General features: G+C 39.8%; 1 protein-coding gene and 1 long non-coding RNA gene across 2 annotated transcripts in view; both read left to right on the plus strand.

Annotated features, from left to right (window-relative positions):
* Positions 1–26,539, plus strand: part of LOC309629398 — a 210,763-nt gene that overhangs the window by 167,729 nt on the left and 16,495 nt on the right. The gene's annotated exons all lie outside the window — the stretch shown is intronic.
* Positions 18,173–26,018, plus strand: LOC309629347 (olfactory receptor 8K5-like). The gene has a single exon (XM_082393373.1). It carries the CDS (start codon positions 22,848–22,850, stop codon positions 23,592–23,594), a length of 747 nt encoding a protein of 248 aa, XP_082249499.1. The 5' UTR covers positions 18,173–22,847; the 3' UTR covers positions 23,595–26,018.

Raw genomic sequence — 26,539 nt, forward strand, 5'->3', positions numbered from 1 at the left:
GACTTCTCCCGAGTTCATTCTGACAGGCCATTGTGTATCTCTCCGTGGGGCATTCTTCATTCTCAGCCACAGACTGAAGATTAGGTTTTTCATTGTTGTTGGGGAAAAAGAGGTCAATGCTATCTCTCTCCCTGCCAACTCTTCAGAGGTATTTTTTTTCCATTTCGTTTTTAAAAATCCAGGTACATTATAACCCTGATTCAACGAGGAGGAGCGTGTCTGGCCCTGTGATCACCTTTAATTACTGGGAATCAGTTGAACGTGTCAGGTCTGCAGAGAGAGATCAGTAAGGGCTACTGCTTCAGACCAAAACCTACTGCGCACATGACCTGCTCAGAAGATGGAAAGGCTGGGAGATTATAGGTGATGAATGCTGCTTGAGGCATCAGCACTATTGTACTCTTTTCTCTCCCTGTTCTTCCCTTACAATCCCATGATTTATAATGCTCTGTCATGTCCAATTTTGGTAGCGGCCTGATGGTTGTCATAAGGCTGTAAACACGCTGAGGTTTTACTTTCTTGTGTGTTTTCTCCCACTTTGTATTTGTTATAATCCATGTCACCCAATAATGGATTAATTTTTTTGATCCATTTTTCTGTTCTTGTTAAGCTCCTGAGGTTTGGGAAATGAATATTCAGAGTGTCAATATGTGGAACTGAGCTGAAAAATTATTCTGCCATAGATATTAGGGAGAAGAAAATGAGATACTGTTCCAGGGAATTTAATAAGCATAAAAAGGATCAGATTAAGGGCGAGAGGCTCTGGCTTTGAATCCAGGCTGTGCCACTAGCTGATTGCCATGATCTGGACACGTTGCTTCAACTCCCTGCCTCAGCTTCCCCTTCTGCATAATAAAGCATTGGACTAGATGATCTCCAAGTTCAGTTGCAATTCTGGCATTCTGTGGATGGATCAGGACTCTGGATCTACATTAGGGGGTGTGAAAGAGTCCTCCTGTGTCCCATGTTAGTACTGTTGACAGCGTCAGGTTGTCCCAATGTCCCAAGTGTGCAATAGAGTAGTGAACTTGAGTGCCATCCTCCAGAAGGTTGTATCTCCTGGTAGGCTTTTCCCTCAGAGAAAACTGGGGAGTATGTAAGCTAAGGAGGAGATCTGGAATGTACCTGCTGGAAGAGGAGAAAGCCAGTATGTATGTACAAGTCAGTGTCTGAGAAGAGGGAAGAAATGGTGAAGTAAATGGGACTACTTACCTTGAGGAAGGGAAGATGCACTAGATAGGTGGCTACCTGGAATGACCAAAGATTTATCATGTGCAAGAGGAAGCAACCTTCAAGTCATTGAGCACATCATGGTCTGTATTCATTTGTAGCCTTCTGAAATGTTTCCATTCTTCTCTGCATGATTTCCTTAAGTGTAAGTGCTAGAGAGATTTGAAGTGTAACAAGTACTATTGAGTCTAGATTTAAGGATAAAATCCAATTGAGAACCAAAAACAAAACAAGACATTACTTAGAATCTGCACATACCCCAAGAGGCATGATATACTTTTATTCTGCCAAGACAAGTCAGCTTCAATGAAGAAATTCCATCTTAAATCCCTGACCCCATTCATTTTCAATGACCTTCACGTCCATTTATTTGTCACCCGATCCCATGGCCATGTACTTGACCTTGTCATATTCCAGATTATCCATCTGCTTCCTTCTCTTCGACTCTACTATAGCTATTTCAAACTGTGTCCACTCTCCACAAAATTATAACCCTGCCATTTCACTGGCTTACCCTCAGGAGATGGCCTTACCTCATCCACGGGGAAATTTGAAAACTTCAGATGAAAATATCCTCAATTTTCTGCCACCAAAATTATAAACTCTCTTTTATCTGCATCCATCCTTTTGTCCTTCTCTAGTGCTTTGATAGCAGAGACGTCCTTCAACCAAAGTTAAGTAATGACTTCAGTCCTTCCCCCAAACCGTGACACTTTAATTTCTCTATTCTATATCTCTAATCTTTTTGTCTGCCAACCCCTTCCACTCAGCATTTAAAGTGTTGAAGTCTTTTCTCTCAAAAAGCCCCCAGTCTGATCCCCACATTCCCTTCCAGCTACCACTGATCTCTCTCTCCCTGTCATGGTCGAGTCACTTACACTTACTGCACCGACTTCCTTACCTCCCACTTACTCTCCAACCCACTACATCTGACTTCTATCCCCGACATACCACTGAAACTGATCTCACCATGGTCTCCCTCAAACTCCTGTTGCTAAATCCATTGGGTAATTCTCAGTCTTCATATTATTTGATCTCTGTGCAGAATTTTATACTCTTGGCCTCTTTGAAACAATCTTCCTTTGACTTCTATGTTACCACACAGTCCTGTTTTGTGTTGTTTTGTTTTTCTCCTCAACTTTCTGTCTACTCTCTTAGTCTCCTTTGCAAATTCCTTTTTCTATACCTGTTAGTATCCCTCAGGGTTCTTCCTTCTCATCTCAAGCCTCACTCTCCTTAGATTATCCCAGGGATTCCCATGTACAATTGCCTTATATACCCTGATATCCATCTACAGTTCCAGTCTCTCCCAAGTTGCATAACTTTATCTTCAATTATCCCCTGAACATCTCCACTTTGATTTCCACAGGACATTCCATGCATCTAGAATATAATCTCTTATTTTATTTCACAAACCAACTCCCTTACCTTTGTTTCCTACTTCAGTCAATGGCATTGCCACCATCCAGCTTCTAGCACAAGCTGGAAGTCTAGACGCCAACCTGCCCCTCTTTCTCCATCTTTTCCTGAACCCTGAATCAAACAAATCATCACATTCTGCCAATTGTTCCTCCTAAGTTAATATCTTTCAAATCCCTCCATTTCTTCTCCTGCCATCCTAGTTGGGTCATCGTTATCTCTATCCCCCTGCCTCTTCAATCCTTTTTCTAGGCTGCACCGAAAGTGATCTATCTAAAATTCAGATCTCACCATGCCAATCCCCCATCATGGTTCCTTACTACTCTTAAGAGGAAGGCCAGACTCCTTGACTTGACCCCATAACCCTTCATGACCTGAACTCTGCTTGCCTCTTTAGGCCAGGATTTCTCAACGTCAGCACTACTGACATTTTGGGTTAAATAATTCTTTGTTGTAGGAGGCTTTCCTGTGCATTCTAGGATATTTAGCAGCATCCCTGGCTTCTACCCCCTAGATACCAGTCATACCACCTCCCCAGTTGTGATAACCAGAATGTCTCCAGACATTGCCAAATGTACCCTAGAGGGCAAAATCAACCCTGGTGGAGAACCACTGCTTGAGACTAATCTGTCACTACACCCTACACCCTATATGTTTGAACTTCTAGCCATAGTAGCTTTTCCTTATTCCTCTACTGAACAATTTTTAATTTATTTTATATTTGTGACAGTTTTTTAAACATGTAATTCACATAGCATACAATTTATCCAAAGTATACCAGTTCAAAGGTTTTTAGTATATTCACAGAGCTGTAAAACCCTCATCACAATCAATTTTAGAACATTTTCATCACCCAAAAAGAAGCCTCATACCCATAGACAGTTACTCCCCATTTTCCTTCAACCCCCTGAGCCCTAGGCAGTCACTAGTCTATTTTATGTCTCTATTCAGTTGCTTTTCCTGGACATTTCATATAAATGGAGTCATGCAATTTTATGGTATTTTATGACTTAGCATAATGTTTTCAAGGTCCATCCATGTTGTAGCATGTATCAGTACTTCATTCCCTTTTTTTGTTGAATAGTTTTCTGTAGGATGATATTTTTGAGGTTTGTTTTGTTCATATTTTATGGATACTCTGCATTTTTTTCTCTTTCATTCAGACACTGTCCTTCCTTACCTTCATTATATGATTCTGTCCTTGCACACTTCAACTCCTTCTTTCTAGAAACAGAGTCATGTTATGGAGTGGCTTCAACAGGCCACTCTGGAAGCCATCTTGCTTGGATTTTATATTAATAATGGGGTTTCTTCTCAGTGAAGACTCTGTATCCACTTTCTCTATCTCTATTTTCTCTATGCCCCCTTTTCTTGCCTCTCTCCTCACCCTTACAACTGGACTTGGTAAGGTCAGGATTTTGGGATCATTACCATGGTGCCCTGTGAATAGTTTTATCAAAACACTACATTATTTACTGTCTATCCTCTCACTAGTCTCACTAATTTAAATCTTTTGAAGGCAAAGACATTGTCTTATTACTAATACTTCCAGCCCCTGGTGTGTTTTCTGGCACATGTTAAGCATTTTAATAAATTTTTTGAGGAATCAATGCAAGAAACGAGGAATCATTGCTTTGATAACTTGCCTGGCATTATGGTTTCCCTGGATCTGGACCTGGCTTTGTCCTGGTCAGGCTTCCCAGAGATGGAGTCTTGCCTCTGTATGGGGTCTGGAAGCGTTGACAAGGACCTGCTGTCAGTCTCTCTGACAACCTGCCCAGGAGGCTGACTGCTGCTCTGCCCCTGCCTTCACCTTCAACATATAAAACCATCTCTCCTGGATTCCTCATTGACCTTCTTCACATTTACTTGCTGCCCTAGCTGTCAACTCCCACTCTCACTGTTCTCTTGTGATCTCACACTTTAGCCTCTCTTGAATGGACCAGGGGTTCAGTCCGGGGGGACTGAGTGGACAGTCTTGTTCAGGCAGCTGGACCCACTATTGTGGAGGTTAGAGAAAAAGCATGGCTGTCTTGAAGAGAAGACACCAAAAAGTAACTTCTTTCTTACTCATTGTTGACTGAAGCAGTGTGGAAAGATGTGTTTTATGGTTTATGTTAGATTTATTTTGTTTCTTATGTAACAAACGGAGCACTGTTCTTAGTGCTTTACAAGTATTAATTTGTTCAGTCTTCATAATGTTATGAGGTCACTCCCATTCTTATCTGTTTCTCAGATGGAAACTTAAATATTCACTCTCACACAGCTGCTAAGTGGCAGAGCCAGGAATCAAACCCAGGTGCTCTACCTCTAGAATTGCTCTGCTGCCTCTCTCACTTCGGGGCCTTTCTACATACTAACCCTCTAACTAGAAGGCTCCTTCATCTCCTCTTCACCTGGCCAACTCCTACCCATCACTTAAGTTTTAGCTCAGTTGACTTTTTTCTCTGATAAGTAAGCTTTGACTGCTTCCTCAAGCCTGGATTGGCACCCACCCTGTGTGGTCTCATAGCAGCTGGTATTTTTCCTTTTATTTCACAAATCTATTGACTTTGCTATCATCTCTTTTATGACTTAAGCTCTTTGAGAACAGGAGCATTTTCTAGCTGGTATACCATTGTATCCCCACATTTAGGAATGAAATGCCTGGCAAGTAGTAGGTGCTCAAAAGTATTTCTTATATATATAAATGAATCCAAATGTCCAAAATATAGTATTATTTTATGAGATTCTGCTAGTCCAGTCTCCTTTCTCCCCTCTGATGGATTTTGGATTGACAGAATATCAAAGTGAAATAAAACCAAAATAACAGCTAAGGGGCTTTCCCAAAGTCTCACTCTCAAAATTGGATTTTAATAAACTGAGTAATTAATATAATAGATTTACATAGCCAAATAAACCTATCCCTGCATTGTTTAGACCAATTCTGGAACTTGTCTCCAACTCTGAGAACATGCTAAAAGGAACCCTAAAAATCTGAATATATTATGGGTGACTCCTCACCACCCGTTTCACCCTTTCCCCTGGGTAGCAGCCGTGTGGTGGGGTAGGGAAGAGTGAATTGCCCATCCCAGCCATGGGGGCAGGAGTGCCAAGATTGGTCTAAGCTAATTAGTGAAATTGCATTCCCCTTCAGAAGTCACATGAAGTCCAGGTGCCCTCTTCTGAGCTAGTCAGCTTCGTCACCTGCTGTACCATGTGGTCTGGAACTGCTGCAGCTACCTTGTCTCCTTAAGGAAGTTCAGCCTAGGAGTGGAGCTGACACTTCAGAGGCAGAGAAGGGAGATTGTTGGTCCTTGACAACATCACTGGGCTGTGGCAAAAAACCCCAAAAGCCAAAAAACCCTTGTGGAGTTCACCTTATCTCAGTTAACTGAGCACATCATTCTCCTTTATTGCCTGGAACTATTTGAATTAGGTTTCCTGGTCCTTTTAACATAAAGGTATACTGGTAACTGGTGCCTGTCCAAGGACCTATGAGCCGGGTACCATGGGACCCTGAAGGTGGGCAAATGAGGCTACTTCTAACTCCCAGATCACGCAGAATACAAGAAAGGAAAGGAGCCCTGCAAAGAATGCCAAGATCCCAACCATCACTGCCCCTGGGCTTCTGCCTCCCCTTCCCAGGCTTCAGGAATGCAGAACCAGGAAGGAAAAGTACTGCAAATCTAACCTTTTCTGGTCTCTCCTTGTCTAGACCTAAATGTCTAAAAGGTCAGCATATCATTTTTCACAGATTCAGGCTCAACATCTGATATTGAGAAAGCATGGACTTCTGGAATCAGAGCGTCATCTTTCTATTAAATAAAATTGCTAGGGAAAGAAAGAGAGGATATTGTATTTAATGTATATTCTGAGAATGTTTAACTAAATAGATATTTCTTCTAACAACATCATGCAGTTTTATAAAGGAAGGCCTGTTTTCCCTATGTTAGCCTCACAAAGAACAACACCAACAAAATACAAACAGCAGGGATACCAAGGAAAACCAAAGCAGGAGAAAGTTTCAAAAATGTCTCCACAAATCCAAGGAAAGGGAGAAGGTGAACAATTGAAGATAAAGACATAGGGAAAAACTTTAGAAGATGCCATTTAGTTATTAAATAACCTGGAGGAGAAAAGTGCAAATTGAGTAGAAACAATAAAAGGAAAAGAAGAAGAAACCTTTCTTGAGTCAAAGAAAGACAATGTTTCAGTTTGAAAGGATTTCATAAAGAACAATCAAATTGATTGTGTCCTGCAGAATTCTTTTCTTTTTTTTTTTAATTTTTTTAATGCTATTCTTGTCTGCTTACATTCTTTTTATTTATGTATGTATGTATGTATGTATGTATGGCTTTGTTGGGTCTTCGTTTCTGTGCGAGGGCTTTCTCTAGTTGTGGCAAGCGGGGGCCACTCTTCATTGCGGTGCAGGGGCCACTCTTCATCGCGGTGCGCGGGCCTCTCACTATCGCGGCCTCTCTTGTTGCGGAGCACAGGCTCCAGACGCGCAGGCTCAGTAGCTGTGGCTCACGGGCCCAGTTGCTCCGCGGCATGTGGGATCTTCCCAGACCAGGGCCCGAACCCGCGTCCCCTGCATTGGCAGGCAGATTCTCAACCACTGCGCCACCAGGGAAGCCCCCAGAATTCTTAATTGAGTGAGAGGAAATGGCTTACCTACAAAGAAACAAAAATTAGGTTGGCTTCAGATAATTCCTCATTAATATTAAATGCCAAAAGGAAAAGAAGCAACATTTGCAGAGTTTAAAGGGAAAATATTCAAGACTGAGAAATCTTACAAGTTATTTTCACTTGCAAGGGCAGGAAAAGATATTCTTAACAAGTAAGAATCCAGATAATATATACATTGCCTCTTTCCAGAAATCTTATTAAAATTGTGCCCTGAAAGATAAATAAAATAGAAATCCTAGGATGAGAATATCTTTAAATCTTCAATATTTGATGTAAATTTTGCTGTTAGCATGTGACAGATACTTTTTACCATATTTAAGATGGTTCATAGTCTTACTATTTTGCATAGAGTTTTAATCACTAATATGTAACTTCTATAAGGCAGGGAGTTGTGCCCATTTTGCTCACTCCTATATCCAATGACTAGAAGAATGTTTAGTTCATAGTTGGTGTTCAGGAAATACTTGTTGGAGGAATGAATCAATTACCCAGAAATAGATGCTGAATCAAGTCCAATGCCTTTCCTCCATATGTTTTTTTTTAAATAATTAATGTAATGATTTGCATTCATGGACTTCCTAATACTGAACCATCCTTGCACTCCTGGAATAAACTCTTCTTATTGACAATATACTATTCCTTGAATATATAGCTGCATTTGATTTGCTAAGATTTTGTAAGTAATCTTAAATTAGATGTTGTTTTATATTTTTTGTCTGTTGTGTGTGTGTGTGTGTGTGTCTTTTTTTTTTTCTTTTCCTTTTCTTTCTTCTTTTTTGGCTTACCCTGAATCCATTCTCCCATTCTCCCTTCTGTTAGAAAGAGGTTCAGTTTTCCTTTGGAGAATTACTGCCTTCTCACTCCTAGCCCAAGAGGATCAGGTCAAGCTAACTCTATCCCTGCTCTAGGAGTGGACACATAATCCACTCTTGTCAAGCTGGAGTACCAATCTCCTGGCCACAATGAACAGTTCAGTGATGGGCACTGGAGCCAAGCCAGACCAATGAGACTCCTTATCAGGAGTTGTGCTGGAATTGTGAGGAGAGAGGTTCTCTTATTCTGCTGCAGTTCCAAGCTGATAGAATGTTAGCTTGTGCAACTGGTAAGCATCTTGCCACAGCCAGGTGGAAGTGTGATTGGGAATGAAACCAGCACAAAGGGAAGCTTTACGCACTTGTTCTAGTGTGCCAAAAGACACACTCCCATATTTTTTGGTAACATGGACATGAACATAAGCTCCCCTTTTCCCTTAAGTCAGTTGATACAATGTAACATTCATAAACTAGAATTGTCTGTATTTTAATTTTTTGTGCTCTCTTTAGCAAGTGTTGGTGTCAGGTCTTTGTTGGTCTCATAAAAAGATTTGAGAAATTTTTCATTTCATTTACACTCTAAATATGTTGGAAAGCTAATTACTCACACCTCCTTCTATTCATATTCAGAATGCATTGAAAAATAGACACTGGACCTAGGAGGGAATGAAAACACAGTATACCCTTTATTACTGGCAAAGCTGGACTGAAGAACATAGGAAGCTCTGCAGCTCTAATGGTGAACTGAACTTCCCAGTCACTGAAAAGTACTGGAGAGCACAGGCCTCTTCTCCCGATACCCCTGTGCCCACATAGGCAAGGTGGGAGAGCCAGAGAGCCCTGTTGCAAGTCAATTTTGATTATTTCAACTTTCCTAAAGAATTATATGTTTCACTTAGCTTCTTAATGTAGTTATACCTTTCTCATTCCTAATGTTTTATATTTTTATTTTCTCCCTTTATTCAAAGCCCAAATTCCTAGGGACTTGCTTATTTTATCTTCTTGAAGAATCACTTCCTTTTTCCATTAATTCTGTTTTATTAATTCTGTTTTATTTTTAGCATTCTAGGTTATTTCTGCTTTTATTAATTATAATATATAATTTTATATATTTGGCTTATTTTATTAATTTTTCTATTGTCTTGAGTTGAACGCTTGGTTGTTATCTTTCGCCTTTTTTGATTAATAGTAAAAGAATTTAAATCTATAATAGTTCTTGTTAGCACCAACCCATAGTTTTGCTATGCACTGTTCTTATTTTTGTTGATATTTAGATGATCTCAGAGTATGATTTTGACTTAATTTACAATTTCTTTAAAGAAATTGTGGATTTTATTTGTTTAGGTTTTTTTTGTTTTGATCTACCATTCATGTGGCTCTAGTTTGATTGTGTGATAGTCCCAAAATGTGGTAAGATTTTTACATTTTGAAAAGTATTATTCAGGATTTTCTTTATGACTAAACACATCATGATTTTCTTCTACTTCTATGGGCATGTGAGAATATATATTCTCTATAAAGTATCAAGTACTAGATTATCTAGTAAGTTTATCCTACTAATTATATGCTTAAACTCATTTTTATCCTTTTTATATTTTTTTGTCTATTTGGTCAATCAAATTCTGAGACAACAATGTTAAAAAAAAACTCTTCAATTCTGTTTTTATCAAATTTTGTTTTTGTCTCTAAGAGTTGTGTTTTGTATATCTTACAAAGTACTGTTTAGTGTAGAGTACATGAAAGTTTATGACAAATATATAATCTTGGTGGGGTTTTATTTTTTTTTGTTTTTTGGCCACACCGCGCAGCTTGTAGGATCTTAGTTCCCCAACCAGGGATTGAACTCGAGCCACAGCAGTGAAAGCACCAGGTCCTCACCACTGGACTGCCAGGGAGTTCTAGTCTTGGTGTTTCTAATCAAATGGGAAATATTCTCTTTTTCCATTTTTACTCTTGGACTCAAATTTTACTTCATCTGATATTAACACTGCCACTCTTAGGTGTTTCTTTTTTTTTTGTATTTTAAGGATATACATTAAATTTTTACTATGAAATATACAGAAAAAGATGCATAGAACACAAATGTATGGCTTAAAGAATTGCTCATCTAACCACTACCCAGTTCAAGTAACTGAATGTAGATCATTGACAGAACTCTAAAAGCCAACAGTTATTCTCAACCTTCCCCTTGAATGTTACCATTATCCTGATTTGTGTAGGAATTTCCTCCTTTCTCTTCATATTTTAACCACCAAGGTGTATATTCAGTACTTTAACATTTAGATTTGCCTGTTTCTGAAATGTACATAAATAAAATTATTCTATATAAATCTTTCATGTCTTACTTCCTTTGCTCAGTATTACATTTTAAAGATTTATTCATCTTGTTATGTGTAGCTATAGCTTTTGGTTGTTGGTGGCGATGCTGTATAATATCCCATCGTATAAATACACAACAATTTATTTTTCTCTTCCACCATTGTCTGACATTTGGGTTATTTCCAGCTTGGGCTATTTTATAATGCTGCTATGAACATTCTTGAACAAGTTTCTTGTGCACACATTTCCATTGGCTATGTAACAATAAGTAGAGTTGTTGGAGCATGGTGAGTATCTTTAAATTTAGTAGAGATTGCCTAACTCATATAAAGGGATTGTGCCTATTTATAACTCCCACACGTATGAGTTCCTATTGCTTTACATTCTCCCTGATATGAGATATGGTTAGTCTTTTTAATTATAATCATTCTGGTGAATGTGTAGTGATATCTTCCAGTGATTTTAATTTTGTATCTCTGGGATTACTATTGAAAGTGGGTGCTTTTTCATATATTAATTTCCTACAATTTTTTGCCTTTTGTGAAATGCCTGTTCCAGACTCTTGCTAACTCTTGGATTGTCTGCCATTTTCTTATTGATTTGTTTCTTAATTATATTTTTGGGTATGAACTCCTGGAAAAAATATTCTCCCAATCTATGGCTTGTATTTTCACTCTCTCGGTGGTGTCTTTTGATGAACGTAATTTCTTCATTCTAATATACTCAAATTTTTCATTCTTTTATTATATGATCGTTGCTTTCATGTCCATTTTATTTATTTATTTATTTATTTATTTATTTTTGGCCGTGCCGCGCAACTTGCGGGATCCTAGTTCCCCAACCAGGGATTGAACGTGTGCCCCATGCCGTGGAGGCGCGGAGTCCTAACTTCTGGACTGCCAGGGAATTCCCCTTTCATGCCCTCTATAAGAAAAATTTACTTTCCCTGAAGTATAAAGAAATTTGCCTATTTTATCTTGTAAAATATTTTTTGTTTGTCTTTCGCATTTAGATCTCAAATCCCCTTGGAGTTAATTTTTGCTTATGTTGTAAGGTAGGGGTCAAGCTAGCACCATTTACTGAAAAAACTGTCTTTCTCTACTGCTCAGCATTGTCACCTATATCACATATCAGACATCCATATATACTGGAGTCTGCCTCTATGTTTTCTATTCTAGTCCCTTGGTTTATATTCCTGTGCTAAGGTTACACTGTTTTAATAACTGTAACCTCATAATAAGGCTTCATATTTTTACAGCATGTCTTCCTACCTTGGTTTCTTTTTCAAAATCTTGGCTATGCTTGACTCTTCATATTTCATATACATTTTATAATCAGCTTATCAAGATAAGCTTTAAGATTATCATAATCATAAACATGATCATAATACTTTAAGATTGATTGGGATTGTATTGCATATTTAGATCAATTTGGAAGAAAGGTCATATTTACAATAGGTCTTCAGTCCATGAGTATACTGTATCTCTCCGTTTAGTTTGGTCTTCCTTAACGTCTCAACAATTTTATGCTAACCTGCAGAGAGGATTTGAACATCTTTTATTAGATTTTATCCTAGATATTTCATATTGTTATGCCCTTATAAACGACATACTTTTAGAATTTTATGTTTTAACTGCTTGCTGCAGGTGTGTATGAATACATTTGATTTTTGTACATTGTATATGCTTATAGTCCCTGAAGAAGAGACTCTTAGAATGCTTTCCCTCACTCTATCCTCTTTCTGCCTGTTAAGATGATTGGAAGTTTTACTCTGAGTTGTTAAAACATTTATTTCAGTATTCTATTCTAAGAAACCTGATTTATACTTAAAAATGAGATTTATTGAATTCATTGAAAATCAGTATTTTTCTTACATATTTTATCTTCCCCAATCTGATTTTTTTTTTCTAATTACATTTTAATGAAGAAGACATATTTCTTCAAGTCCTTTGTAAGAAGTCCATGGCTGCATGCTTTTTGAGTCCTTGCAGTTCTTGGTTGGAAAACCAGAGAATCACAGTCCTATCCCAGTGATATTATTTAAATATTTCTCAACATCGTCTAGCTTCCAGTGTTGTGATAAGAACTCTAGTGTCAAAATAATTATCTTGCCCTTGTAAGTAAGCTGTTCTCTCTTTCTAAAAGCTTGTAATATATGCTTTCTAGTCCTGGAAATTAACATTTTCCCAAGAAAATGTTTGTTTATATTATTTTTATTAATCTTGTGTATAACTCTGTGACTTTTAATCCAAAAACGGTATTTTTTTAGCTCCAGAAAATTTTTTTATTTTTATTTTTTAGTATTGTTTCCCCATTTTTTCCTTTGTCTCCTCCCGAGCTGCTTGTCTTTGTCAGTTATGTATCCTGAGTCTCTCCTCCATTTCTCTCTTATTTTTACTAATAATTTTCATTCATTTGTCCTTTTTGCTCTATATTCTGGAGTATATTTTTAGGTCTATTTTTGAGATCAATAATTCAGTTTTCTGTCCCTCCATATATTTTCACTCCTTCTAGATTGTTTTAATTTCAGAAATTGTTTTTTAAATTACTTTTCCTAATTTTGAGAGTTTTCTTATTATCAGCTTTCTCTTTGGTAATATCTTTTTTTTTTTTTTTTTGCAGGTTCTTGTCAGTCATCAATTTTATGCACATCAGTGTATACATGTCAATCCCAATCACCCAATTCAGCACACCACCATCCCCACCCCACCGCAGTTTTCCCCCCTTGGTGTCCATACGTTTGTTCTCTACATCTGTGTCTCAACTTCTGCCCTGCAAACCGGTTCATCTGTACCATTTTTCTAGGTTCCACATACATGTGTTAATATACGATATTTGTTTTTCTCTTTCTGGCTTACTTCACTCTGTATGACAGTCTCTAGATCCATCCACGTCTCAACAAATGACTCAATTTCGTTCCTTTTTATGGCTGAGTAATATTCCATTGTACATATGTACCACATCTTCTTTATCCATTTGTCTGTCGATGGGCATTTAGGTTGCTTCCATGACCTGGCTATTGTAAATAGTGCTGCAATGAACATTGGGGTGCATGTGTCTTTTTGAATTACAGTTTTCTCTGGGTATATGCCCAGTAGTGGGATTGCTGGATCATATGGTAATTCTATTTTTAGTTTTTTAAGGAACCTCCATATTGTTCTCCATAGTGGCTGTATCAATTTACATTCCCACCAACAGTGCAAGAGGGTTCCCTTTTCTCCACACCCTTTCCAGCATTTGCTGTTTGTAGATTTTCTGATGATGACCTTTCTAACTGGTGTGAGGTGATACCTCATTGTAGTTTTGATTTGCATTTCTCTAATAATTAGTGATGTTGAGCATCTTTTCATGTACTTCTTGGCCATCTGTATGTCTTCTTTGGAGAAATGTCTATTTAGTTCTTCTGCCCATTTTTGGATTGGGTTTTTTGTTTCTTTAATATTGAGTTGAATGAGCTGTTTATATATTTTGGAGATTAATACTTTGTCCGTTGATTCATTTGCAAATATTTTCTCACATTCTGAGGGTTGTCTTTTCGTCTTGTTTATGGTTTCCTTTGCTGTGCAAAAGCTTTGAAGTTTCATTAGGTCCCATTTGTTTATTTTTGTGTTTATTTCCATTACTCAGGAGGTGGATCAAAAAAGATCTTGCTGTGATTTATGTCAAAGAATGTTCTTCCTATGTTTTCCTCTAAGAGTTTTACAGTGTCCGGTCTTACATTTAGGTCTCGAATCCATTTTGAGTTTATTTTTGTGTATGGTGTTAGGGAGTATTCTAATTTCATTCTTTTCCATGTAGCTGTCCAGTTTTCCCAGCACCACTTATTGAAGAGGCTGTCTTTTCTCCATTGTATATCTTTGCCTCCTTTGTCATAGATTAGTTAACCATAGGTGCGTGGGTTTATCTCTAGGCTTTCTATCTTGTTCCATTGATCTATATTTCTGTTTTTGTGCCAGTACCATATTGTCTTGATTACTGTAGCTTTGTAGTATAGTCTGAAGTCAGGGAGTCTGATTCCTCCAGCTCCGTTTTTTTCCCTCAAGACTGCTTTGGCTATTCGGGGTCTTTTGTGTCTCCATACAAATTTTAAGATGATTTGTTCTAGTTCCGTAAAAAATGCCATTGGTAATTTGACAGGGATTGCATTGAATCTGTAGATTGCTTTGGGTAGTATAGCCATTTTCACAATATTGATTCTTCCAATCCAAGAACATGGTATATCTCTCCATTTGTTGGTATCATCTTTAATTTCTTTCATCAGTGTCTTATAGTTTTCTGCATACAGGTCTTTTGTCTCCCTAGGTAGGTTTATTCCTAGGTATTTTATTCTTTTTGTTGCAATGGTAAATGGGAGTGTTTCCGTAATTTCTCTTTCAGATTTTTCATCATTAGTGTATAGGAATGCAAGAGATTTCTGTGTATTAATTTTGTATCCTGCAACTTTACCAAATTCATTGATTAGCTCTAGTAGTTTTCTGGTGGCATTTTTAGGATTCTCTATGTATAGTATCATGTCATCCGCAAACGGTGACAGTTTTACTTCTTCTTTTCCAATTTGTATTCCTTTTATTTCTTTTTCTTCTCTGATTGCCGTGGCTAGGACTTCCAGAACTATGTTGAGTAATAGTGGTGAGAGTGGACATCCTTGTCTCGTTCCTGATCTTAGAGGAAATGCTTTCAGTTTTTCGCCATTGAGAATGATGTCTGCTGTGGGTTTGTCATATATGGCCTTTATTATGTTGAGGTAGGTTCCCTCTATGCCCACTTTCTGGAGAGTTTTTATCATAAATGGGTGTTGAATTTTTTCAAAAGCTTTTTCTGCATCTATTGAGATGATCATATGGTTTTTATTCTTCAATTTGTTAATATGGTTTATCACATTGATTGATTTGCATATATTGAAGAATCCTTGCATCCCTGGGATAAATCCCACTTGATCGTGATGTATGATTCTTTTAATGTGTTGTTAGATTCTGTTTGCTAGTATTTTGTTGAGGATTTTTGCATCTATATTCATCAGTGATATTGGTCTGTAATTTTCTTTTTTTGTAGTATCTTTGTCTGGTTTTGGTATCAGGGTGATGGTGGCCTCATAGAATGAGTTTGGGAGTGTTCCTTCCTCTGCAATTTTTTGGAAGAGTTTGAGAAGGATGGGTGTTAGCTCTTCTCTAAATGTTTAATAGAATTCACCTGTGAAGCCATCTGGTCCTGGACTTTTGTTTGTTGGAATATTTTTAATCATAGTTTCAATTTCATTACTTGTGATTGGTCTGTTCATATTTTCTGTTTCTTCCTGGTTCAGTCTTGGAAGGTTATACCTTTCTAAGAATTTGTCCATTTCTTCCAGGTTGTCCATTTTATTGGCATAGAGTTGCTTGTAGTAGTCTCTTAGGATGCTTTGTATTTCTGCGGTGTCTGTTGTAACTTCTCCTTTTTCATTTCTAATTTTATTGATTTGAGTCCTCTCCCTCTTTTTCTTGATGAGTCTGGCTAATGACTTATCAATTTTGTTTATCTTCTCAAAGAACCAGCTTTTAGTTTTATTGATCTTTGCTATTGTTTTCTTTGTTTCTATTTCATTTATTTCCAGTCTGATCTTCATGATTTCTTTCCTTCTGCTAACTTTGGGTTATGTTTGTTCTTCTTTCTCTAGTTCCTTTAGGTGTAAGGTTAGATTGTTTACTAGAGATTTTTCTTGTTTCTTTAGGTAGGCTTGTATAGCTATAAACTTCTCTCTTAGAACTGCTTTTGCTGCATCCCATAGGTTTTGGATCGTGGTGTTTTCATTGTCATTTGTCTCTAGGTATTTTTTGATTTCCTTTTTGATTTCTTCAGTGATCTCTTGGTTATTTAGTAACGTATTGTTTAGCCTCCATGTGTTTGTGCTTTTTACGTTTTTTTCCCTGTAATTCATTTCTAATCTCATAGCGTTGTGGTCAGAAAAGATGCTTGATATGATTTCAATTTTCGTAAATTTACTGAAGCTTGATTTGTGACCCAAGATGTGATCTATCCTGGACAATGTTCCATGCACACTTGAGAAGAAAGTGTAATCTGCTGTTTTTGGATGGAATGTCCTATAAATATCGATTAAGTCTATCTGGTCTATCGTGTCATTTAAAGCTTCTGTTTCCTTATTTATTTTCATTTTGAATGATCTGTCCATTGGTGTAAGTGAGGTGTTAAAGTCCCCCACTATTATTGTGTTACTGTCAATTTCCTCTTTTAGAGCTGTTAGCAGTTGCCTTATGTATTGAGGTGCTCCTATGTTGGGTGCATATATATTTATAATTGTTATATCTTCTTCTTGGATTGATCCCTTGATCATTATGTAGTGTCCTTCCTTGTCTCTTGTAACGTTCTTTATTTTAAAGTCTATTTTATCTGATATGAGTATAGCTACTCCAGCTTTCTTTTGATTTCCATTTGCATGGAATATCTTTTTCCATCCCCTCACTTTCAGTCTGTATGTGTCCCTAGGTCTGAAGTGGGTCTCTTGTAGACAGCATATATATGGGTCTTGTTTTTGTATCCATTCAGCAAGCCTGTGTCTTTTTGTTGGAGCATTTAATCCATTCACGTTTAAGGTAATTTTTGATACATATGTTCCTATGACCATTTTCTTAATTGTTTTGGGTTTGTTTTTGTAGGTCCTTTTCTTCTCTTGTGTTTCCCACTTAGAGAAGTTCCTTTAGCATTTGTTGTAGAGCTGGTTTGGTGGTGCTGAATTCTCTTAGCTTTTGCTTGTCTGTAAAGCTTTTGATTTCTCCATCGAATCTAAATGAGATCCTTGCTGGGTAGAGTAATCTTGGTTGTAGGTTCTTCCCTTTCATCACTTTAAGTATATCATGCCACTCCCTTCTGGCTTGTAGAGTTTCTGCTGAGAAATCAGCTGTTAACCTTATGGGAGTTCCCTTGTATGTTTTTTGTTGTGTTTCCCTTGCTGCTTTCAATAATTTTTCTTTGTCTTTAATTTTTGCTAATTTGATTAATATGTTTCTCAGCGTGTTTCTCCTTGGGTTTATCCTGTATGGGACTCTCTGCACTTCCTGGACTTGGGTGGCTATTTCCTTTCCCATGTTAGGGAAGTTTTTGACTACAATCTCTCCAAATATGTTCTCTGGTCCTTTCTCTCTCTCTTCTCCTTCTGGGACCCCTATAATGCGAATGTTATTGCGTTTAATGTTGTCCCAGAGGTCTCTTAGGCTGTCTTCATTTCTTTTCATTCTTTTTTCTTTAGTCTGTTCCGCAGCAGTGAATTCCACCATTCTGTCTTCCAGTTACTTATCCGTTCTTCTGCCTCAGTTATTCTGCTATTGATTCCTTCTAGTGTAGTTTTCATTTCAGTTATTGTATTGTTCATCTCTGTTTGTTTGTTCTTTAATTCTTCTAGGTCTTTGTTAAACATTTCTTGCATCTTCTCGATCTTTGCCTCCATTTTTATTCTGAGGTCCTGGATCATCTTCACTATCATTATTCTGAATTCTTTTTCTGGAAGGTTGCCTATCTCCACTTCATTTAGTTGTTTTTCTGGGGTTTTATCTTGTTCCTTCATCTGGTATATAGCCCTCTGCCTTTTCATCTTGTCTATCTTTCTGTGAATGTGGTTTTTGTTCCACAGGCTGCAGGATTGTAGTTTTTCTTGCTTCTTGCTTCTGCTGTCTGCCCTCTGATGGTTGAGGCTATCTAAGAGGCTTGATGGGAGGCTCTGGTCAGTAATATCTTTTTGAATCTCATTGAAAATTTGTATCAGAAAATTCTCTTTCTTGCTCTCTTGCCTCTATTCTATTTAAACAGCCTCCACTTTATTTTGATTTCTCAATGTTATAGCTCTCCTTTTAGGCTTTTCATTCTTTCAAATTTCCAGTCTTTCCTTCTCTTCTTCCTCCCCTTCTTCTTCTTCTTATCATTCTTTCTCCTTCTTCTTCCTCCTCTTCCTCCTCTTTTTCTTCTTCTTAGCCTTCTCCTTCCCATCCTCCTCCTCCTCTTCTTCCTCTTCTCCTTCTCCTTCTTCTTCTGTATGTGTGTATTTTTATTTCTTATGAAAACAGGCCTAGACGTACCAGCACCATCAGCCAGTGTAGGTTCGTTCAACACTATTGAGGTCAGGCTGTTGGTGACTTGAAGGTGTTGGACCCTTTCCAGGTAGATGAACAGCAAAGGGTAGACAGGCTAGGATTCCTGAATTTAGGAAAAGGAAAGGCCACTGGGTCCATGAAGTTGTCCAGGTTCATGAGAAGAAAAACGAGGCATTGAAAAAGATCGATGCCCCTCAGCTGGAGTGGCCCACCTAGGACAGCTGGTGCCAGGATGGTCAGCTCCTCCTGGCACTGTCAACAGCACACTAACTGGAAGGCTGGCTTTTCCTGGGCTTTACCCCTTGCCCTCTGAGATGTAAGCCATTACCCACTGCAAGCAAATCCCAGGTGGTTGCTTGAATCATCTCCATGGAAACTGATACCGTACTCAGGCCAGTGGGACCTTTTCCAGGCTTCCTTGCTTCCCTGGACTTTGGTCATAGGGGTTAAGCCATCTCAAAAGAGTACTGAGCTGGGAGTGAGTGCAAAACATGCAGTTAGAGTATTTCATTTTCCCTCTACATCTGCAGAAAATATACTTCATTATTTTAAAATTGAAGGTAAAAATAACTTTTATTTGTTAAAAAGGGAACTCATGGCATAGTGGAATCACCTCATGTGTGGAGTCCAATACCCTGCACAAGATCCATGGCTTAGAGCCATCCAGCCCTAGGTTCCTCCTCAGTGAAGTAGGAGTGATGGAACCAATGGGTCCAGGCCTCTTCCAAACAACCTTGTGAAAATCAAACATGAATGTGAAGATACTTTCTTGGAAGTAAATCACCATGAAAATGCAAGCTGATGTTACATCAATAAGAATTCAAGTTATAATAAAAAAGAAATGGGCTATCTCATGTAGCAGTAAAACTCCCTATCACTGGAAGCATGCATGAGAAAGTTGTTCAGCGCTTAGAGACATTTGGAGAGATGGATGCATCAGACATTAGAATCGTTAATCTCTGAGACCCTTTTCAATTTTCTAAAAGTCTATGATTCATCCAGCACTTGGAAGTATCATAGGCCTGGGAACTGAAATTTCTCTGAAGTTAAACTCAACTCCATAAATGTGAAATCAAGTAGGACCAAATATATATTCCAAATTGGGGTAAAGTTTGGCCTCGATATGTGGCTAATGCACACAGACTTCTCTCTCACTAATAACAGAAAAAAATTACAGTGGGAATTCTTTAGTAAAATGACTAGCTGCAGTCCATTGTCATCATCCTGGCAGGCTGCGGGAGAGATGGATCCCAGGCTTAATTAGCAAAACTTGACAAATTCTCTCTCGGGCCCTAGGCTCCAAGCCCACCTGCTCCTGCTGCCTTGTAGGCATAGAATTCCAATCTCCAGTCTGTGCCTAGATGTGGTAGGAATGGATGAGTTCATAGGGTACAAGTTATCAAGAAAAACCATCCAGTCATACTCAAATGAAACCTGAGTGAGAATCACATCTCTGTCAGTTATCATATCCAGTATATTCTGAAAACTAATGAGCCTGTTAAACTTCTACTGGAAACTGACAGTAGAGTCCTATCCTCATGAAACCAAGTATCACAATGCAAAATGAAAGGGAAAATAAAATCTGGCTGTTGAGACTTTTCTTGATTTACTTGATTCATTAATTCAACCAACACCAAGAATCCTTTATGTGCTGAGGTACTTTGCTCAGCATCATGGAGGGGATCCAGAAAAGAACTGGTGACACGTTCTGTCCCCAAGATATTTATAGTAATAAGTGCCAACAAACTATGACAAAGTAGAAAATTACCGTGAGAAGTAGAGAGAGATGAAGGTGTGAGTGGGACATGGGAAGGTTATTTCTTACCAAGGGGTTCAGGGAACTCCTCCTGGCCAATCAGTATTTGAGCTCAATCCTGAGGAATGGGAAGAATACAGATGTGCCAGGATGAAGGTGAGCCAAGGCCCAGAGGCAGGTAAATATGAGGGATGTTCATGGACAAGGAGATAATAATGGCACTTATCAAGTGTTTACTGTATGCCAGGTGCTATGCAAACTCTTTAAAACTAATTATTTCATTAGACTGAGAAAACTGAGGCATAGAGAGGTTGAATAGCTTCTTTGAAGTCACACAGCTTAGAAGTGTTAGAATTGATACAACGTCTGGTGGTGGTTACAGGAGGGTATGTAAAAGCCACTGATGATAAATCAAGAGGATATTGGATGCCAAACTTAGGAGACCAGTGTGTCCAGCTCTTGATATATTCTTCCCAGATGTTGTTATTGAAAAGATTCAACACATCTGTTACTAACTAAATTTTCCACTCATCATAATGGTTTGGGAAATCTTGAAACCCTAGACTTCTTTGACAGAGTGAAAATGGTCAACTGTTATTACCTGCTTCACCACAAGGTTCTTAGCTCTGAATTCAGCAGAACTCTGAGACGATCTAAGGAAAGGCTTACTGTAAGTTGGAACCACTTGACTCTGGCAGAGGAGGAGTAAGGAACTTTGGTGAGAGTCTCTTCATGAGATAGGCAACTGAGTGTTATAGAATGGAGTCCCCCCACTCAGTTCAGACTGAATAAGAAAGTCCTACTATGTGGAGAATAGATAGACTAGACTAGAACAATAGTCCACAAACCTGGGGTCAACAAACCAAATTCAGCTTGCCACCTGTTTTTGTAAATGATGTCTTATTGAGACAAAGCTGCTCATTCATTCATGTATTGCTACTTTCATGCAATAATGGCAGTGCCGAATAGCTGCTACAGAGACTGTGTGGTGTGTGGACACTAAAATATTTGGCCCTTTACAGGAAAAGTTTGCCAACCTCTAAAACAGAAAAATCGGAATCCTAGCACATTCATGTTGGAAGGAAGAATGGAGGTCATTTAATCCATACTCTTCTCCCCTCCCCACTGCCCAGCCCCTGCAGCACACTCCACACACACAGATAGAGGCTGAGCCCCACAGAGAGGAAGAGATTTACCTAAAATCACCGAACTGGAAGGGACCATGATTGGGTCACTAACCATTAGACTCGTGTTTCTTCTACCACACCAGTTCTGAAAGACTAAAGTAACTTCTAAACAATTACTCGATAACTAGGTGCCCAGCACCATGCTCTCTCAGGGTTCTAAGATGAGAATAGTAGAAGATCTGGGGTCTCCCCCTCCTGTGGTCCACACCAGACATGGTGATAGACCTTTCACAGTGGAGTTGTACCTTAATACCCTCTAAAGTCGGCATATGAGGGAAAAATCAAACAGTACCTAAATTCCCTTTAAACTCCCACTGGAAGACCTCACAACAGAAACAGACTTCATGTCTCTCATAGGGTTCAACACCACCAGTCGGTCTTTTGAGGCTGGAACTGATTTCTGCTTTTTGGTGATGCCTCAGCTGCAGTAGCTGGCTTGTGTTCAGCAGCCCTATATTCAAAATGCCTCCCAACTCTGAGCGGCACACAGGGAATGAGACACAGTGAGGACACGGTGGCAGGCGCTCACCTCCCATTGCACCTCCGCTTGGCCTGGGGCCTCTGCTTATTGAGTGGAAGACCAGGAGTCACCCCCATGTTATTCAAATTATGTTCCTGCTCTTCTTCCCCCTCTAGCTTTTATAGATGAATGAGTGTAAGATGTGCCTCCACCAGATATCTGAAGCATTTGACGCAGTGTGTGGTAACGTTCTCTGTGTCTTGTAGAGATTTCCATGTCAGGGGCGTGTGTGGAGTGTGTGTGTATGTGCATGGACGGGATTCAGACACAAATGTGCAGAGAGGTGAGAGATTTTCCCAGACAGGAAAGTCTCTGTGGAAGCAGCAAAACTTGATGGGGCTTTTGTATCAGAGATTTACAGAATCTTGGAATTAGAATGTTATTTGAGGGCCAAAGACTCCCAGACCATGCCCAATGCAGGAATTGCACCTATGGCATCTTGACAGACAGCCTCTTCCCGAATCCTCCAGGTGATACACTCACTATTTCCTGGGGGAGCCCACTTTGTGCTCAAATAACTTCAGTGGTTATGACACTGCAGAACGCATTTTGGGACTCAGTGGAGCATAGGTCTGTCTCAGTGCAGAAAGAAAGCAGCGAGAGGCAGAGTGACAGGTAAGGAAAGAATTTATTAGTATAGGATGCTTGTGAGAAATACAAGTGGTAGGCAAGGGAGTGTCACCCTGAGAGCTTAGTGGGCTACAGTTTTTTGTTTTTGTTTTTTTCTGTCTATACATACTGTACTTTATTTAGATGACACCACAAGGAAGCTAATAACAACCTGTTTCTTTCCAGAAAAGCTAACTGGACTAAATAGGCCAACAGAATCTATCATCGCTAACTGAATTCATTCTGATGGGAGTCACAAGGCATCCTGAGCTGCAGGCCCCACTTTTCAGGGTCTTCCTCATTAGCTACACAATCACAGTGGTGGGAAATCTGGGCATGATCATCTTGATCCAAGTGGATTCCCACCTACACACACCTATGTACTTTTTTATCAAACACCTGGCTTTCATTGATCTTGGTAATTCTGTCATTTGTCCTGAGATGCTGGTAAATTTTGTTGTGGATCAAAATACCATTTCCTATCATTCATGCGCCACACAGTTGGCTTTCTTCCTTATGTTCATTATCAGTGAATTTTTTATCTTGTCAGCCATGACCTATGACTGCTATTTGGCCATCTGTAACCCTCTGCTTTACAACGTTCTCGTGTCCCAGAGACTTTGTCATGTGCTGGTAGGCATTCCATACTTCTACAGTACCTTTCAAGCACTAATGTTCACTATCAAGATTTTTACATTGACTTATTGTGGCTCTAATGTCATCAGTCATTTCTCCTGTGATGATGTTCCCTTGTTACTTATGCTGTGCTCAGATGCACAAGAAATAGAATTGTTGGTCATACTATACAATTTTTTAGTCAAAGGAAAAGTGAGGAGGGGGAAAAGTCCACCTTCCTCATTTTTGAATAGACATCAAACTTCCATCATCAGCTCCTCCTCCACATTGGGCGGGGGGAGTTTTCTTGTTCCTACTTGGTCATACTGGGACTGTCATGGCGCTGTGGAAATGGGCCAAAAGGTGGTAACATACTAAAACATGGTAAATCATCTCAGGTTTCAGTATAATGTCACCTTTTCCCTATATTTTTGTTTTTAGTACGTGCAGAGAAGCATGTTCTAGGAATCGATAACTTACTGATCTCACTGGGCAGGATGTGGACCTCATTCCACCATTGTTTTATTGTTTGGGGGCATGTCTCATGCTTCTGTTGCATGGTTTTCTTGCTACGAAAGCGTACTTTCTTGAGTGATGATTAGCTTACAGGGGTCTCCCATACTTTTTTTCTCTATTTACAATCCCCTAGTGAGATTAACTATTTAATCGCCTACTTTGTCCCTTTACTCTGTCCCTATCAGTTAAATATCTATTCTGAGTATTAAAATGAACTTAATAGTTTCTAGTCCCATCTTCCAAAGTCACAGAGAATGAGTCCCTTCTCACTTTCCTAATGATGGTTCTTAGGGTGCTTGCCCAAGTCAGTCAGATCCCTTTCCTGCCCTGTCTTCTGTCCTCCTGCTCATGGAGCAACATGGATGGATGGAGTGCGTGTGTGTGTGTATGTGTGTGTGTGCACGCACACACACATGTACATACGTATTGGGACGTGTAAGGGAGGGAGGAGGGGAGAAAATTACAGCAGTTCTGAATTTAAAACCATGTAAAAACCATGTGAAAGAGGGAGTAGAAAATTAGGCAGACCACACTGCCCAGGACATTATGTGCCAAACTAAAAAGGTTGGGCTTTTAGGTAGGAGAGTCATACAGCCTGATTGGCAATTTAGAAAGATTATTCTTCCTATATTGCAGAGGAGACATTTGCAGGACCAGGACAGGAAGGCCCATTAAGAAAATACTGTAGGAGTCCAAATGAAGGATGATGAGGTCTGATCAAATCAGAGCCACAAAGATGGAAAAGCAAAGACACGTTTAAGAAATGTTCAGGAGAGAACTTGATGGCTGTAGACTTTGAGGTGGGAGGGAGCAGGGATGATGCCAAGGGGTGGTGGGACAGGCAGCAGATGGAACCTCTCCAGAATCCTGCCACTACCAGAAATGTTCATTCCAGGGCCTCAGAACCCTCCTGAAGGAGTCTCTGCAGAGAGAGAAATGATACATTAACTGCAGGAGTTGGCAAGGAGTGAGGAATAGGAAACACTAATTACAGGCCAAGATCATTAACCAGCAGGTCTGGGATCAGCTGCATGTAACCTCAACTCATCTGCTCCTGCAAATGGCCAAGGGAGGATGCGAGGGGAAGAGTGTGGGCAGGACATTTTGCAAATGCTAAGGTAGCAGCTGAGCGCAGACCTTGGTGACATGAGTTTGATATGCTTGGCACTTCGGCTCTGGTTTCTGGAGCCCTTGGGGTGCCAAATGCACTGTAGCCAGCTGGCCAGTTGTCCAAATGTCGCTTATGCCTCTAGGCCTCTAATTACCAGGCTCCCCTTTAGCCTTATAGCTACACTCCATTAGGGGCTTGCTGGCCACATGCACAGGAAATGGATTAGAGGCCATTAGACCATCCAGGTTGAAAAAGGTCAGGTCTTGCCTCCTGGGAGAAAAGCCTAAACTTCAGCTTTGTCATGTGGTGTTTGAAGCCAGAGAAAGATCTCAGGACTAGGAAAGAGTCCCAGCCCAGCTATATGGCCTTGAGCAAGCAAATTGTTTCACTTCACACAGTCTTGGTTTGCTTATGGGGCATAAATAAGCAATGTTCCCTAACTGAGAACATCAGATGATATCAGAGGCAGGGGTGTATGCATCTCAAGGGCTGTTGCTACTGCTGCTGATGTTAACTGCTAACCTGAATGTATAGGTGGCGGACTGGGAGTGAAGAAACCAAGGTTTTAGTCCTATTTCTGCTGGTGTGCTATAGGACCTTGGGCAAGTCACTTCTTCTCTCTAGGCCTCAGGTTCTTCATCTGAAAACTGAAGGGATTGGTCTAGCTCAGTGATTTTTAACCAGAAATATACACTAGAATTGCCTGTGGAGCTTCTTAAAAATGCAGGTACCCACATCCCACCCTGTTATGTTGAAGCAGGTTCTCAGCGGATATTAGATGCTCACTGAGAACCACTGGAATGGATGGTCAGGTGCCACCTGCCTCCCACCTCTGCCTACCTGCTCCCCCCACACCTGGAACGACTTGATCTCGCCCTTGGGATAAGCCTCCCCACAGCCTCCAGCACTGATCCTGTCCTCAAGCTCTGGATCTCGGCATCAAGCTGCCGGTGCTAAACTGTCTCTGAACTCCTGATTTAGTCTCACCCCTGAGCCCGAGCCAGCTGTCGAGATGTGGTCTCACCTTGTTCCCTGAGGGAGCTGCACTGCTGGGCTTGTCCAGCACTGATTGGCAGAGCGTTGTTTTGCTTTTCTCAGCATCTGGGGTCCCATCCCCCAACTCCAGACTAACGGGAAGAGACCTGCTATTGGCTGAAAGATTGCCTTGCTCTGGACCACCTGCTAGGAGCATCAAAATATCCCCTGCTGTTGGACCCCTCCTGTGGTCATGCCACACCAGTCTCCATCTGCAGAACCCCACTCCCATCCAATATTCGTGTTGGATACTGTGATGTGGCTTCCTTCCCAGGACTGCATGTGGCCTGTTGCCTGACCAGGCAGGTGGCATTTTCTGCCTTTATGTGCCTTAAGCCTATGGCTTCATTCCTTTCCTATTTCAACCTGATTTCTGCTCTGTCCAGCTGCAGCCATGGTCATTTTAATGAGCTCTGTCCCACCCTGTGATTTCAGTGATTTCTGATATCTCTCCCAGCTGAAAAGGCAGAACCAGGGAGGTTGCTTTGGACCTGGTCTCTCTGGGACTGGGTTTCTCATCTGTAAAGCAGGAGTGCCAACATCTGCCTTGTAGAAGCACTATCTCTCACTCGAATGCTGCTCGCCATCTATGAACTGAACTAAGTCCTACTCATCTTCAGGCCTCAGACCTTAGACGTTGCTTCATAAAGCAGGTCTCTCT

Source organism: Balaenoptera borealis (genome assembly GCF_965194805.1).
Source record: "Balaenoptera borealis genome assembly, chromosome: 5".
NCBI lineage: Eukaryota > Metazoa > Chordata > Mammalia > Artiodactyla > Balaenopteridae > Balaenoptera > Balaenoptera borealis.